This window comes from Falco rusticolus, chromosome 5 (genome assembly GCF_015220075.1).
Source record: "Falco rusticolus isolate bFalRus1 chromosome 5, bFalRus1.pri, whole genome shotgun sequence".
In the NCBI taxonomy this organism is placed as follows: Eukaryota; Metazoa; Chordata; class Aves; order Falconiformes; family Falconidae; genus Falco; species Falco rusticolus.
Window position 1 is genome coordinate 57,962,245 of NC_051191.1, and position 14,172 is coordinate 57,976,416.

A 14,172-nucleotide genomic window follows, 5' to 3' on the forward strand; every position below is an offset into this window, starting at 1 on the left:
ATTATCTTGGGGTTTGTATCTTTTCGACCAAACTCCAATACTGAAACTGGCAATGGGAAAAGTTTCCACACCCCTGCCTCCCGCTCAGCTGTCCCCCAGGCACAGTGGGGTCAATATGCTAGCCAGATAGGTGGTCCTTGCCTGCTGTTATGACTTAGATACAGTGAGCAAACCTGCTCTGTAGTCCACCTGCCTACAGAGGGGATGCAGCAAGATGCAGTGGGAAGTACTTCCAGCCCCCAGAAAACAGGTGCAGGACAAGCAGCTTCTGGTGGCTCCAGGTGATGAATCTGAACTCTTCCAGCTCCCACCCCCTTCTTCCAGCACCAAATTTATGCCACTTGAAATGAGAGGCAGCAAGGAGGAACAGACTGTGAATTTTATTCAGGAGTTACAACGTGGTGTCCTCAGACACAGCAGTGAAGCAAATGCCTCACTCCCTGAGACAGGGAGATCCCGGTGCTAGCTGGAACGACATCAGGTGCCAGCATGCCCCCGGTACCTGGGCAGCACGGCTGCCTCCTCCTCACCCTGCCGACACAGGGGGGACAGGGAGGGAGGCACCAAGGAGCGTGAGACCCAGCACAGGGGCACCCCACGAGCAGTGCAGGTGGCCCAGAAAAGGGCAGTGGCTCTGCATTTTCCCTCTGGCCGCAAGCCCAGACCAGTTGCCTGGATCAGTGACAGGGCAAGCACCGGTCCTTCCGCAGGTGCCACCACCGCCGGGGCGCCAGTCGCATCCAGGAAGGGACCGCAGCCTGCAGCGGCTGATCACTGATGTCCCCAGCAGGGGACACTATGACATTAAGGAAACCCAGCCTGCCAGGCACGAGAGGGGGCCGTGGGCTCCAGCCCTACGGCAGCCCAGGGGCTCCGTGAAGCATCTGTCCTACTCCTCTAGGGCAGGAGGCTCAGGCCTCTGAGGCGAGTTTGTGAAAAGAATTGCTGCATGTGAAGAGTGAAGGGGGCTGGGGGGTGTCACTGGGAGGAAGGGGCCATCATCCACTGCAGTACAAAAGCAAAGATATGAACAAGAAATAAAAAGGCTGGAGTAGAGTGTTGGGATCACATCCTCAGACCTCTGGCTTGTAACAGCTAGAGAAGAAGGGAGAAAGAGAGAAAAAAATCAACGGCAAGAAAAAAACATGAGTACGGAAGGGAGAGTGAGAAACAGGAAAAGGGAAATGAGAACAGAAGAAAGAGATGAGGATTGAGGGCGGGAGAACAGAGAAAAAGAAAGGAAAAGTCCACGTGATTAACATGCACTGCCTTTTAAGAGAATAACACTCAGGTCCCACAGCCATGGACAAGGAGGCTTTCAAAGCGAGGGAGTGAGAAATGTCAGCCAGCTGTCCACCAGGATGGAGAGTGGCACTGAGCACCACCAGTTTAACAAGTCCCACAGTCTTCCAGTATCAGAGAGGAATCCTCCTCGTAAAGCTTTCTGTACCCAGCCCCATGCACGCCTTCCTGAGCAGGAGGCAGAGCACAGAGGCTCATTTCACATACAGCTGTGAGAACATCTGGATCCGGGACTGGCCGCTTCCGCTCTGCCTTCGCCACCCTCTCCCACTGCACTCTCACCCTGGCAGAGGTGGTGGGGGAAAAGCCCAGGGAAGCGAGAGCAGGGAGGGGAAAATAACAGGCTGCCTTCTGCAAACTGCTCTCGGGCTGGCAGGCAAAGGAGCTGCAGATGGCAGTCTGGAGAAGCGATCTGGCACGTGTGTCAGGCAGACACGTGGCAGACTTCCCCCCCCCTCCCCGTGCCACCCCTGCCTCCTTTGCATTCATTTCCACCCCTCTTCATTTCTCACAGCTGTGCTCTCCTTTCTGCTGCCAGAGCCTCTGGTCCAGAGCCGTAGGGGCTGCTTGGCAAGTAAAGGCACACACAGGATGAGAATCGGAAAAGCCACCTTAGGGATGAGTCAACCTCCCCTCCCTCCTTCCCCTCCCCAAGCACTACAAACCAGGGCCGTACCCACAAGAGGGAAGTGAGTCACTCATGCAGAGCTCAGGCTGGCGGGAGCTGAGAGTGCAGACAGGTAACATACCTGCAGAGGAGGAAAAGTGAGGAGCAGAGAGAGACAGAGTCCCTGGGCAGGGACCACTCAGCCCTGGGGGACGAAGAAGGCAGAAGGAAGGATGCTGGAGAGTGGGGCAGGGTGGGAGGTAGGTGACAGGGCTGGGATGGACATGGAAGGGAGCGGGAGAGAGGGTCCGGAGGAAGGGTGAGTTTAGTGCAATCCCAAATAGATGGACAGTCTTCAAATAAAAAATATAACCAGAAATAAACCAAAGAGTTTAAAATGCAAAGCAGCAGCCACAGTAACAGCTCTCCCCTTGTCAGCTTTATCTCCAGAGAGACTCCTGCCCCTGGAGAGGACTGTCCCCACACCCCACACCTGCCCTAGTCCTACCCTGCTGCTAGCTGTGAGCTCTCACCAGAAAGGTGGACGGGTCTATACTTGGGGGGTTATTTTTATCATTTTCCTCAAGGAGTTGCTGCACCTTTCTCCTCTGCTTCTGCTTCTGCCTCTGCCTCCTCCTCCACATCCTGCTCTTCCTCCTCCAGGTCCTCCTCTGTGCTCTGTGGCCCAGCATGCAGGACAAAGGGAAGAAAGAGTGGAGATACTTGCAAGATGAGCCATGGCAGTTCTTTCTGACACACAAGGGAATAAAGCAAAGGTCACGACTCTGCAATAAAAAGGGACGTCTCCCCATGGCCAAGGCAGTTCTGTGTCAGGGAGCAAAGAGACTTGTCTTCTTCTGGAGCATCATGTCAGGGCTAACCAACCAACTTAAAAGTGCTGTGATCCCAACTGCCCAACAACTGCCATCAGTTGCTAGTGCTCCTTCCTGTACCCTACAGGATGTCATGCACTGCCACCCATTTCTGTCCTTCCTTCAAAAGCGGAGCAGGTTATCTCCTGCCCCTTAGGCTGGGACTCAGCAAAAGGAAAGAGAATGCTGCAAAACCTTCAGGGAAATCACACCTTAGAGGCAGAGCACCACACAGAGCATGGTCATGAGGAGGCATGAGGGGGATGTTAGAGTGGCAAGGGAAGTGCCAGGGGTCACTTGCTAAAGCCATTTGCCACTCACAGCCAGACACCACCACTCAACACACGCACTCCTCCTTTTGGGCGAGGGGTATAATGCCATGGTGCTGAATACCAGGACAAGTCCCTGCATTTCACCACTGAGGTGACCCACAGTCACAATGGAGAGAGGAAAGAAAGAGGGAGTGAACAAGAGCAAAGGATCTCATAGGCAATGGGAGGAGGGCCGTAGCAAAGCTGGACTCACCTTGGCTTTGTGGCTGGGCTCAGAGCTCAGGCCACTGGGGGAGTTGTACAGCTCTTTGGAGACCACGCACAGGAACTCTGTTTGATCCTCATTCCCATAGTTATAGGATGAGCCAATGTTCACAAGCTAGAAAAGACGAGAGCAAGAATCACAAGCAAGTTACTGGAAACATCCATTCCACCTGGGGAGCAGGGTAGAAAGCCCACCACGCAGCATGAAGTCTAATCCATTCCCCCAAAAGAAAGGCCCCATAACTAAGCTGAGGAGGCAGCACAGAGAACCAGGAGAGGAGTCAGCCAGGATGCAAAACAGCTTAACCCCACATAGTGATGTCTAAACCTCTAGAGAAGGGGTAAGAGAGAGCCAGTGTGATAGCACCATCAATGACTGGCCCAATATTCTCAGACAGGGAAGGTGCCTTGCCTGCAGACTGTATGGTATCCACGATTTTTTCCTCAAAAACTAACTCCTTCCCACCTTCTTCTACCTTCTCCATACCTGCTCAAAGCACCATCCATCTGACATAGTGGAAACCATCTGAGTGAGCTCCTCTTCCTGGCACTGCAGCACACGGTAGACATGCTTAGGAGGCACCTGACAGCAAAATTGCAGAGCATGTTGACAATGGTCAGATGCTAAAAGCTGTTGCCCTCCTGCAGAATGAAGCAGTAGTACCCTGCCTTGACAGACCTGTCCGCTTCCCCATGTCCTAGGTTAAAGGGGAGTGGAAACCACAACCCAACTTTCTTATATGCTGTCGTGGGTAGCAAGAACAACGGTACCTCTCCTGAAGAGGAGGGACTGAGCTGAGTGCTTCCTACCTTGTCCCCAGATGATGCTGGGCTCTTTTGATGGGGAGTTTGCTTTTGCTGTTACAAAGTCATTTATGCAAACACCACAAATGTTGATGGGACTTTGCCAGCGCAAAGTGACTGTGTTGCTGGAGGTTTACAACCTGAGGCAGACATGATGAAAACTGAGATATCAGTCAACACTCCCCAAAGACAGATTTTAAAAGGTTATTGGGCAAGACAAGGTGTGGTTGTTTCACAGGATGGATTCCTTGTGCCTCGCATTTAACTCTTCCACAGACTTTTCTTCACCTGTTCCCTCCAGGTTTCTCTATAGATAGCCCCATGCTCTTCACTGTGATTACACTCCCAGGACTCCCCACAGCAGAGCCCTCCTCCCCATGACCTTCACTCTCCTCACAAACACTGCCATATCCCACAGCAACCAGCTGCCTTCCCCCAAAAGCTGGAGGAGCTGATTTGGTTTCAGGGGCTACATCCAGCATTACTTCTGGGGATGCAAAACCAGTCTGTAACTTGTTTATTGTAACTAAAATGGTGGTAGCCTGTCCCTTGCAAGATGTTGCTATGTAGACATCAGCACATAAACTCTAATTAGTTGCTTCTTTCCATTCCTTGCTGCTTCTCCCAAGTCTGCTCTCCCTCTAGATTCACCTCTCCCTTTCCACATTCCCTCCTTCACCCACCCCTCTCTATCTTTCCTAGTCATTTCTCTCCATACCTGAGTTACTGTGTAGTCCTTCTCCTCCAGTCGATCCTTGATTATTCGGATTAAAGGACCAATGTTATAGAACTCAGCTTCTTCTAGGACCCCTAAGAAAGAAAGACAGGAGGACAACAAAGACAGAAAGTTAACAGCTCATCTTTGTTTTTTAACTTGCAAAAGATCAATTCTGAGCTTCCCAAGGTCCATAGGGAGAAATGATGCTGCAGCCTCACTTTTTAACAGGTTTCTGTTCCTTGAAACTCTTACTGCAGAGAACTGAACCCTGGCACTCTGCATTGCGTTTCTAATGCTCACCCCAATCACCTTATGTCGCCACAGAAACAGGCACTGCCAATGAAGGCTTGTGTCGAGCACTGCTAATACCTTTCCCAGATAACTGGCCAGGGAGAATAAACGCAGGCTCCAGCCTCTCTCAATAACCACTAGTTATCACCTTGTTTTGTTCAGGTCCTCTTCTTAAGGCAGAGAACCGCAATTTCTTCTGACCTTATCACCGAAAGACCCTAGAAAATCCCAACTTTCCTCCTGGGCCAGTTGGAATTGCACCCACCTTGCAGCCCCATATGAGTTCACATGATCTCTGGCTCTCTCCCTCATGCTTCACCTCAAAGCAGGTAAACAGAGAAGTGTTTTATTTTTTTTTCTCTGTGGTGTCTGCATCCATTGCCTCTCCTAGGACTCACCTGTTTGCTAACAGGCCTTCAGGGAAAGGCAGGTGGTTTCCCAGAGGGCAGGTGAGGGAAAGGAAGGAAAGGCAGTTAGAAGCCAACACTCACATGTCCCCAGGACGGTACACAGACAGTGCAGGTGTGGAGTTTGATCCTTCACTGCCTGACACACTCAGACCTGTTTTGTGTCCCACAGTCAGCCATGAATCATCTAATGTACCGGTTCTATGCCAGCCTGAGTGTCTCCAGCAGAAACAAAAGGCAATTTTAAGCTATGAATGGGACTCCTGTTCATGCTTCAGATTTGATGTTAAAACCTGCAGATGAACTCCATCTGACCTCAGGATTACAAGAAATGTCAAGTAGGAAACACCTCAGAAATGTTTTCATTATAATTCTGTACCACTGCTTAGATGTATTTTTTTTAATTCTAACTCATAAGACCATTCTGAAGAAAACTTTGCTTGTGTTAGGTAAAAATACGTAATAGAGAAGGAAGACGACTAATGAACATGCAGAAACTGAGCTTGGCAAGGGCTGGACAGAACGGCCTGCCTTTGGAATTGGCTCCTTGTTAGACTCTAGCATCCAAAAAATAATGAGGTATTTGGGACTGCTGGCTGGTAACACTGTGACGTTACTGAGTTATGCTATTGGACCCCCTGTCAACCTCAAATGAGGGACTGGTTCATCTGGCTTGCTCCACTGGCATTGCTGCAGTCCACGAGCCATCAGATCACTAGCAGCACACACTGCATGTCAATGATTAATGATGGTCTTTTTTACAGTCAGTAAAAGAGATGAGCTTGATTTTGTTTGGTCTTCTGGGTTTTCATTCCTAATTAGAAGCACTCAATCATTAACAGAAAACTCAGTCACAGAGCCTGGTTAGAAGTGGATCAGGAACAAGTAAAAAACAGTTTATTGAGGCTGAGAGATCATCCCTACTTCCATCTTGGTGACATCTCTCCTAAATGAACTGTTGTGAAGCCACAACACCTGTAGGATGCCTTCCTCACCTACTCTGAACCTCTTTAGTAAAGGAAACACCAGAATGCTTTCCAAGAGCTGCAAAGAAAGCCCTCTCAAATCCCCTCACATCAACCTCCAGGAGAACCAGACAACAAGGTAGACAACAGGTCCTACGGCATCCAGGCTACAGCAGCCATGTCAAGTGGGAAGTTTCTGAGCTCCAAAACTCACCCTCTTCAGCCATATCTTTATCCAGGACCAGTTTCCCATGACGGAGGAAATTCAGGATGGGTCCAAAGTAAGTGGGGTCCCGGTCTATTAGGTATGCACCAGTCTCATCCTAGCAACAGAGACAGACCACAAGGAGAAAAACCCCATGGAACCAACCCTCAAATGCTCCAGACTATAAGAAAATACAAACCTAAGCAAAAATGTCCACTATTTCTAAGACTCCTTGGAAACCATGGGCCTCTGAGAGTCCCTAGCCAAGGCAGCCCAGCTTGGATTTTAACTCGTGCATTAGTATGCTCAGCATGCATGGACCAATCCAGCTGAGAAAGCAAAAAAAAATAGGCCTGTCTCCTTCTGCAACTGTGCACACAGGCCTGGTGTGAGAGAGCAGAGAGCCCCCTTACAGGGACAAGGCTGAGTCAGGCAGATACAGCTGGGAGGTAGAACCAAGGGATGTGGGGTGATGGAGAGGCAAGAGAGCAGGGGTGGAGGCGAGAGGGTCTCTCTTTTTCCCAGCTTGGGAAGACGGGTGCCAGGCTATGGCACAGCAAGGCGAGATCGGGCAAGGGAAGATCCTTCCTGGGATAGGGAGAAGGAGCAGACATTTTTCAATTACTCCTGCAGCTGTCAGGGTCTGGCTCTACCCCTGCATCCCTCCAGCCCTCCCCATGCTCGGTGGGGCACAGTGCGGGAGGCAACCCAGCTGCCTTACCCGGTCCGACTGCAGCTCCTCGCCCTGGCACAAGCGACACAGGAAAGATTTCTGCTCCCGACACAGGGTCTGCCTGGTGGTGAGGAAGACGGTGCCCCCCACATTGAGCCTCACCCACTTGGCCTGGGTGCCAGTAGGTGGTGGAATGTCCCAGGTACAGTCTAGCCCTACAGCACCCTGCTTCTCCTCTCCGACCTCCATCCTCATCTTCACCCTCCAGGGACTGCCGCAGGTGCTGCCTGCCAGAGAATGCTGGGATCTGTAGTTTATCTGCCTCTCCCTCCGCAGCAGCGGAGTCCTCCTTGTGACCGCCGAGCAAGTCCGGAGAGGACGAAAGATGCTCTGTGCTGGAGGATATCGCTGTGGCTATTAGCGGTGGGCAAAACCACAGCTCCACAGTGCTGATGCTCTCTGGCTTTTCCCCTGTTCCCGTTTCCACTAACCAAGGGCCAGCCAGCACTTCGGCGGTGGTGCAGGCTGTTATGCAAAAATCGTCCGCATTTCTTTGCATAGACAGACTCTCTGGCTCGTTAAAAGGTTCTGGGAATTGTAGTTTGCAGGGACATGCACAAAAGGGTGCTGGGAACTGTAGTTTCCCCAGCCCGCAGTCCCTGCAATGAGGATGCTGTAATGGAGGGGGGACTGCGCTGTACTACACGACCCCAGCCCTGCGGCTGGTAGTTTGCCTGCTTCCAGTCCGGAGCTCGCCTGCAAGCTCCCTCGGAGTCAGGAAGAACAACCTGCTCCCTGGCAGTCAGCAGATTAAGCCTGTCAGCGCTGTACTCCACAGCTTTCCCTTCAGGAAATCCATTACTCCAGGGTCACAGCTCCGTGCTGCATCAGTTGCCGTGCTGTTCTCGCTGCAAAACGTGCGGACAGTTGTATTCCTGCTAACATATGTAGGGACACTTCTGGGAACTGTAACCTGGATCTGCATGAAGTGCTGGCAGCGGGCAGGAATAGCTTGGAAGAGTCGCTGAGTCAGCAGACTCCCCCCTGTGCTGCCCTACCAGCACAAAGCACGCCAGACAGAGAGACCCCCTGTGCTCCTGCCATCCCTGTTTGTGCCTGGGCAACTGAGAGCAAAGATTTTAACTTAGCTCTGTGTGGAGTTTTACCTCTGCCCCAGGCACATACCACCCGCCGAGGCCAATGTGCCAATCCTGCTGCACCGAATCTAACCCTGCTTCTGTCACTTGCTCCTGCCAGGCCTAGCCTGGAGCTCAGCAATCCATGCCCCGTGGGATTCTGTTCAAATGCACTCCTTGGCACTGACACAACCTGAACGAGCTCTCCCTCCAGCAGCTCTGCTTTTCCCACTCCCATCTTAAGCACAGCCATGCTTGCCAACAGCTCGAGCGTATTAGGAATGGAAAGGAAAGGCTGATGTTTCACCTGAATGTGGCCCAAAGCCTTCCTTCACCTAAGCAACTTTCTGGCTCTTCCTTGCCAGGGCAATGCAGCACTGCAGAGCCACCATGGTACCTTGCAGACACTTCACTGTGCTTGCACCTAGATCCTTGTGGTTTTTGAGGTAGGGGTTTATTGGCAGAAGAGGGTGAATAAAGAGAAACATTATGTTTTACTCATATTCCTTTTCTTCTCATCCTTCCCTCTTCTTCTACTTAAAATCACTCCCTTTTATCATTACAGGATGTGAAGACAGTGTCACCCTTCCCCCAGATCACCCAGGACTTCCTTCAAAAAGACTGTCTAAGTGTGTACTTTGCTCCATCGTGGAGGACTGCAAAGGGAAGGAGGGGATGACAGGGTAATGGAAAGGTTTCAAGATTGCTGACCCCCAGCTAATTTATAAGCACAGGACCAATTCAGCTGCTGCAGGGTGTAAATTCAAGGAACTCTGGATCTCCTTGAAGTTATATCACGAGCTAGCCAGCACTAGAGTGACCAGTAACAGGGAGGATGAAAAATTATTTTTGCCTGCCTATATGAAGCAGACTTTGGCCCAAATGCCCAGCCCTTGGGCCAGTCTCCACCAAACAGTGGTGTGCACGGAAGATGCTCAGCCCAACTGACCCAAGTTGAAGCATCACAGTGCAACACAACTCTGGGCTGTGGGACTGTTGCCCTCCTACTTCTGGCTCTGAATCAAACCATGGCAAATCTGAGAGCTGTACTCTGCACTCCGGTATGCAAGGGATGCAGGACCCTGTCTGTGCTGGCTGCAGCTCCAGCAGAGCATTAGGGTGAGGACTGTGGCTCTCTGATACGAATACAGTAGTTGGGTGGCTGCCTATAGTCCCTTATCTCCCTCTCCAAGAAATTTGCCCTGCCTTAGTTTTCTTCTTTCTTCTATCAAGTGCACACTCTGTCTCCCTTTTCTCACAGCCCCTCAACCTCTTACTCCTTTTTGGGTCTGTTTCTTGTTCTCAATGCCTTCTTCCCCAACCTCTCCCATGCCAATGATGCTTACAGGTCAGGGATGGTCTGTATTCAGAGCACACCTTCCATCAGCACCAGCCTCTGTCTATGGCCAGCACTTAAAGTCTTGCTCACCCCAGGGCCGTGGTGTGAAATGTCAGTTGGTAAATCTAAAGAGGTGGATTATGAGCAAGGGAAGAGGTCAAAGTACACCACTCCCAGAGACTTCTTTTCTGCTTCATACAGCACACAAAATTTATTGGAAATTCCCCAAGCCAGGGCGTTCCCCATAGTACATGAAAATCCTTTTTAGGAAGAAGTCAGCCCAGGGTGAGTTACCAACTTAAATGCTCTGACGACTCAGTGGTGTGGGCTAAATACAGGCCTGATTTGCACACCATCACCAGACATAGTTCTAAGATGCAACTGGCATGCCCTTGATAAGCTCCCTTAAAACCAAGCAATAGAACAGAGGATAAAAAAACTTAAATAATCCAATGGCTGTTCCTCCTACTTAGATGATAACTACATATAAACCACATGCACAGAAACAGAGACAAGAGCAAGCAAGGGCTTTACACAAGGCAGTGTGATGGTGCAAAGCCATACAGCTCTGCTGAGTACCTAGTTAAATCCCAGGGACAATTGCACAGGCAGGAAAAACTGGATAGGCACTGGGTAGATAGGTGATGGGACTGAACAAGAGTTGAGGAAAACAGCAGGAAGTAAACTGAGAGTTTCTTAGTTCAGCAGCCAGCAGGCTTGCAGTGCAAACCTGCAGAAAGCTACACACGCTGCAGTGCTCTGTACATACGTTGCAGCCTGACAAGTCAGCTGGGTACGTGACATACAATGCACCACTGACATTGCAGAGCTGCTCTTAGGGAATCGTTGCATTGTGGAGTGGCAGTGGAAGCAGCAATCACCATGTGTTGGCACAGACAGTGCGACCACTCTGGCAGGCTGAGAACATGTCTGGGATTAAACCTATGCAATCATTTAGTTAATGAACACATTGTGGCAAGAGGCACCACAGAAGAAACCGTCTCCTCTCCCTTCCCTATAGGAAGTGGGGAGGGGAGGACAAGTAATGCTCTGACGTTTTGCCATTAATCCAACAGTGAACCGGGCAAAGAAACTCCTTGCGCTGGACTTGGGGGTGAGAAGACGACAGTTCTCTTGTAGCCAGCAGAGGCCCCAGCTTGACTGCCAGCTGAGCCAGCCATACTGGAGTAGTAAGAGAAAGGCCCCATGGCATGCAAGTGAGCTAATCTCTCTCCAGCTCTTTGTGCTTCATGTGGTCCATAGGCAATGTACTTGCATTCACAATAGTGTGTAAAGTCTGTGTGTGTACGTGCTTCACTCCGGATCTCTGCTGGATGAATGCTGGGAGGAGAGAGAACAGTCACGTAGCATTCAGTTGTAAGCTGGAACCAGGCCAGATGAGAGGCACAAGAAAAGCCCCTGTGGGTAACAGCAATTACCATTGCTCATGCAGTGGTCATCAATGCAAAGGGGCAGTGGTGCTGGCAGAAGAAAGGCTGCTTTAGTATTTGGGAAAGTTTGCAGGGGAACAAAAAGTTTGCTGGGAAGTGTGAGATAGTGCAACCTGACTGCTAGGCAGCAGTAGGGAAGGAAGAAGGCGGCAGGGGACAAAGAAGACATGTGAGGAACAAGGGACTGTGGCATTACTTTTGGAGAAACACTGACCACACCGTTTTCACGGAGTCCAAAACTGTTTCAGGACCCAAGTATTGTAGATGGTGAAGTATACCAGTAAAGAGTTTACATGCTGGCCTGAGATTCTCAAATTTTTATAGAGAGCTGTAAAAGCTCCAGTCTCAAGTTAGCCACAGGTCAATGTGACCCTCTTCCTACATCAGGGCTGGTTTTTAGACTAATTTTTGGCCACCGTGAGCCCTATCCCACCAAAGATATGTTATTCCCCTTTCCCTATGGCAAATTTTTCACAGGAGTCATGAACATTTGCATTCATATCCACTTCTCCCCTTCCCAGTTTCCAGTTCCCATAGAAAACCCACCCACTGAGTCAGGGACATAAAGATCTGCAGAACATTTATAGACCTTGTGCAGGTCTCCTCAGTTGTTCCATATGTCCAGCATCTGTTATGACTCAAAATAGGTCTTTGCAGTCTCCAGGCTTTGAAAACATTGTCTCAGTCTCCACAATGTTCCCAGTGCTTTGCCTGCAGTGTAATAACAGATCTCAACTAAAAGGAGGAAGAATATCAGAAGACACTCTTGGACAGATTTTTGATATGTGATGTAACAGGGCATACCCCAGAAAGACAAAGTATCTTGTCATGGGGAGGAAGTTCTCAGTTTCTCCTCTGCAGAGAAATCAAGGCAAAGCTAAGCATCTGGTAAAATATTTGCCAAAAGCTGGGAAAATGAAGAACCACTGAGATTTTGTGGTTTAAAACCTGACCAGGAGCAGGGCAGTTGAGTACTGCCAACCTTGGCACACATACCGGAGGGAGGAAAGGGCCCTGCTAGGTGTCATCGGGCCACATAGTCAAAATGTAGAGCAAGGGGAGAGTTTCATGTAGTTTGCGATCTCCAGGTGGATGGCTGGGCTGCACCAGAACCTCCCTGCGACATGCAAGTCAGAGAAAAGCAGCTTAGTCTCAAGAGGAAGCAGATTCCCACTGACCCCAGGGACTGCTGGGGTCAGTGGGAAAAAAGAAACACAGGACTTTAAGCTGCATTGCCTAATGTTGTGGAAGAACAAGAGCAAAAGCCAGCCCCCTGCATTCATTGAAAATTATTTACAAAGTCTGAAAGAAATGAAAGAAAATGTCCATTTTCTCTAATAACTAAATTTTCCTGGAGAAATAGAGCAGGCACAGCACTCCTGTTTGTACACAGGGGCCTCACCACACGCTCACAAAATCAGCCTCACCTCCCAGACACACCCAGAGCACTAAACCTTAATGACCCATCAGGTGAAAGCCTCTTAGCTTGGCTGATGTTGGGAGAAGCTAGAAATCTTGAACTGAAAAGATGTCACAAGCCAGATCCTGCTATAAGATCCCATACTACACAACACTGTTCATGCAAGTATCTTCCTTAAGTGTCTTAAAAAGCAGCAACCATGTCGCTCAGATTGGGAAGCCCCTCCACAGAGAGTTTAGCAGCACTTGCTGTTCCTAGCCAGTCACCTGAGCCAGTGCTTATCCTTTTGTTTTCAGGTCACCACCATACTTCAGCTTAGAAAGTTTGTTTTAAAGTGCTCTCACTTAAAATTGCAATCAAATGTCCTACATGACATGCTGTCTAGTTCTTCCCTTTCCCCTGCAGGAAGCAGTTGCTAGAAAGCTACGTCGCTTAGGATAAAGCGAGGTGTTGCTACCAGCCTCTAAAAGCACAGTGATTACCTGGGTGGGGAAATTCATAAAGCACAGGAGTAGAAAAAAAAACTTCACTAGCAGGAAAAAGAAAATTAATTGAACTGCCAGTTAGATCTAGAACTGAAAGTCTTAAAAATTTTCAGGGCATGCTGTAACCTGCAAAGGAAGCCCTTTTGGGAAGTCTAAGCCCAAAGAACTAAATAGAAACTGGCAAATATAAAGGCTTATTTTTTATTTTTTATCCAGATCTGTGTCTTGCACTGCATACTAAAGTACCAATCATTTCAGACCCCTGCACACTCTGTACACTCAGCACTTGCTGTATCACCAGCCCCAAGTCCCTCAAGAACTAGGGTGTTAGACTGGATCTAAGTAGAGAAATTGAGTGCTTTCAGTCACTGGACATGGGTGACAATAAGGGTCATGCTGTATGCGTGAGTCGGGAGGACAGAGAAAAAAAATCATGTGGACAGTGAAACTAGCTCCACGGGAGGTGCACAGAAATGGAGCTTGGGTGCATGCAAGCCAAGCCCAGGAATGAGCCAGGGCTGCAGCCAACAGAGGCCAAAGGAAATGCAAAGAATAAACACTCCCCAACGGGAAAGGATCCAGCCCTTGCATTCCGTGGCTAGGAGGGGACCCTGCAAATCCGCAACCATAAGCATCCATAGCATCCCCTAGAAAGGATGACCCTCAGATGTCCACAGGTACCTGCAAGCCTAAGAGCAGAAACTGCCTCATTAACTTTCTAAGTTACCGCGAGCCAGAACATTTCCATGTATACCCAGGGGGTATTTCAGCCTCCAGATACAGGACAACAGTCTTGGGGAAAAGTGTGTACCATTGTGGGCTATTCCTCTGTAGGCCTCGGTTCCCCTAAGTTTTTTAAGGTTACACGCTAAGTCTCATGGAAAGAATGGAAACACCCATACAGTCCAATTTTCACCATGTGAGCTGACATCCAGTCTTTGATGGACAGAGCTGTGACTGA

At 49.7% G+C, this 14,172-nt stretch overlaps 1 protein-coding gene across 10 annotated transcripts; it reads right to left on the reverse strand.

Moving 5' to 3' along the window:
• Positions 1-361: 361 nt before the first annotated feature.
• KCTD17 (potassium channel tetramerization domain containing 17) lies at positions 362-13,952 on the reverse strand. Of its 10 annotated transcripts, none has more exons than XR_005104341.1 (7): positions 7,429-13,952; positions 6,717-6,825; positions 4,840-4,931; positions 3,805-3,900; positions 3,307-3,432; positions 2,052-2,659; positions 362-1,095 (listed from the first exon to the last, which is right to left on the reverse strand). XR_005104341.1 is itself a non-coding variant. In XM_037388165.1 (7 exons), exons 1-6 carry the CDS (start codon positions 7,633-7,635, stop codon positions 2,001-2,003), a joined length of 681 nt encoding a protein of 226 aa, XP_037244062.1. In that variant the 5' UTR covers positions 7,636-13,952; the 3' UTR covers positions 362-1,095; positions 1,979-2,000. The 10 variants fall into 10 exon arrangements, 9 of the variants coding, with proteins under 9 accessions (XP_037244062.1, XP_037244059.1, XP_037244058.1 ...); XM_037388165.1 differs by lacking the exon at positions 2,052-2,659 and adding an exon at positions 1,979-2,051; XM_037388162.1 differs by having other exon boundaries at positions 362-1,005; positions 2,443-2,659.
• Positions 13,953-14,172: the final 220 nt, after the last annotated feature.

Coding starts and splice junctions, on each gene's coding strand:
- KCTD17 (XM_037388162.1), bottom strand. CDS start 7,635: ATGAGGATGGAGGTCGGAGAGGAGAAGCAGGGTGCTGTAGGGCTAGAC. Junction 3,901..4,839: donor AGGACTACACAGTAACTCAG/GTATGGAGAGAA, acceptor TTTTGCTGTCAG/GTGCCTCCTAAGCATGTCTA. Junction 3,433..3,804: donor ATGGATGGTGCTTTGAGCAG/GTATGGAGAAGG, acceptor CGTCTTTTCTAG/CTTGTGAACATTGGCTCATC.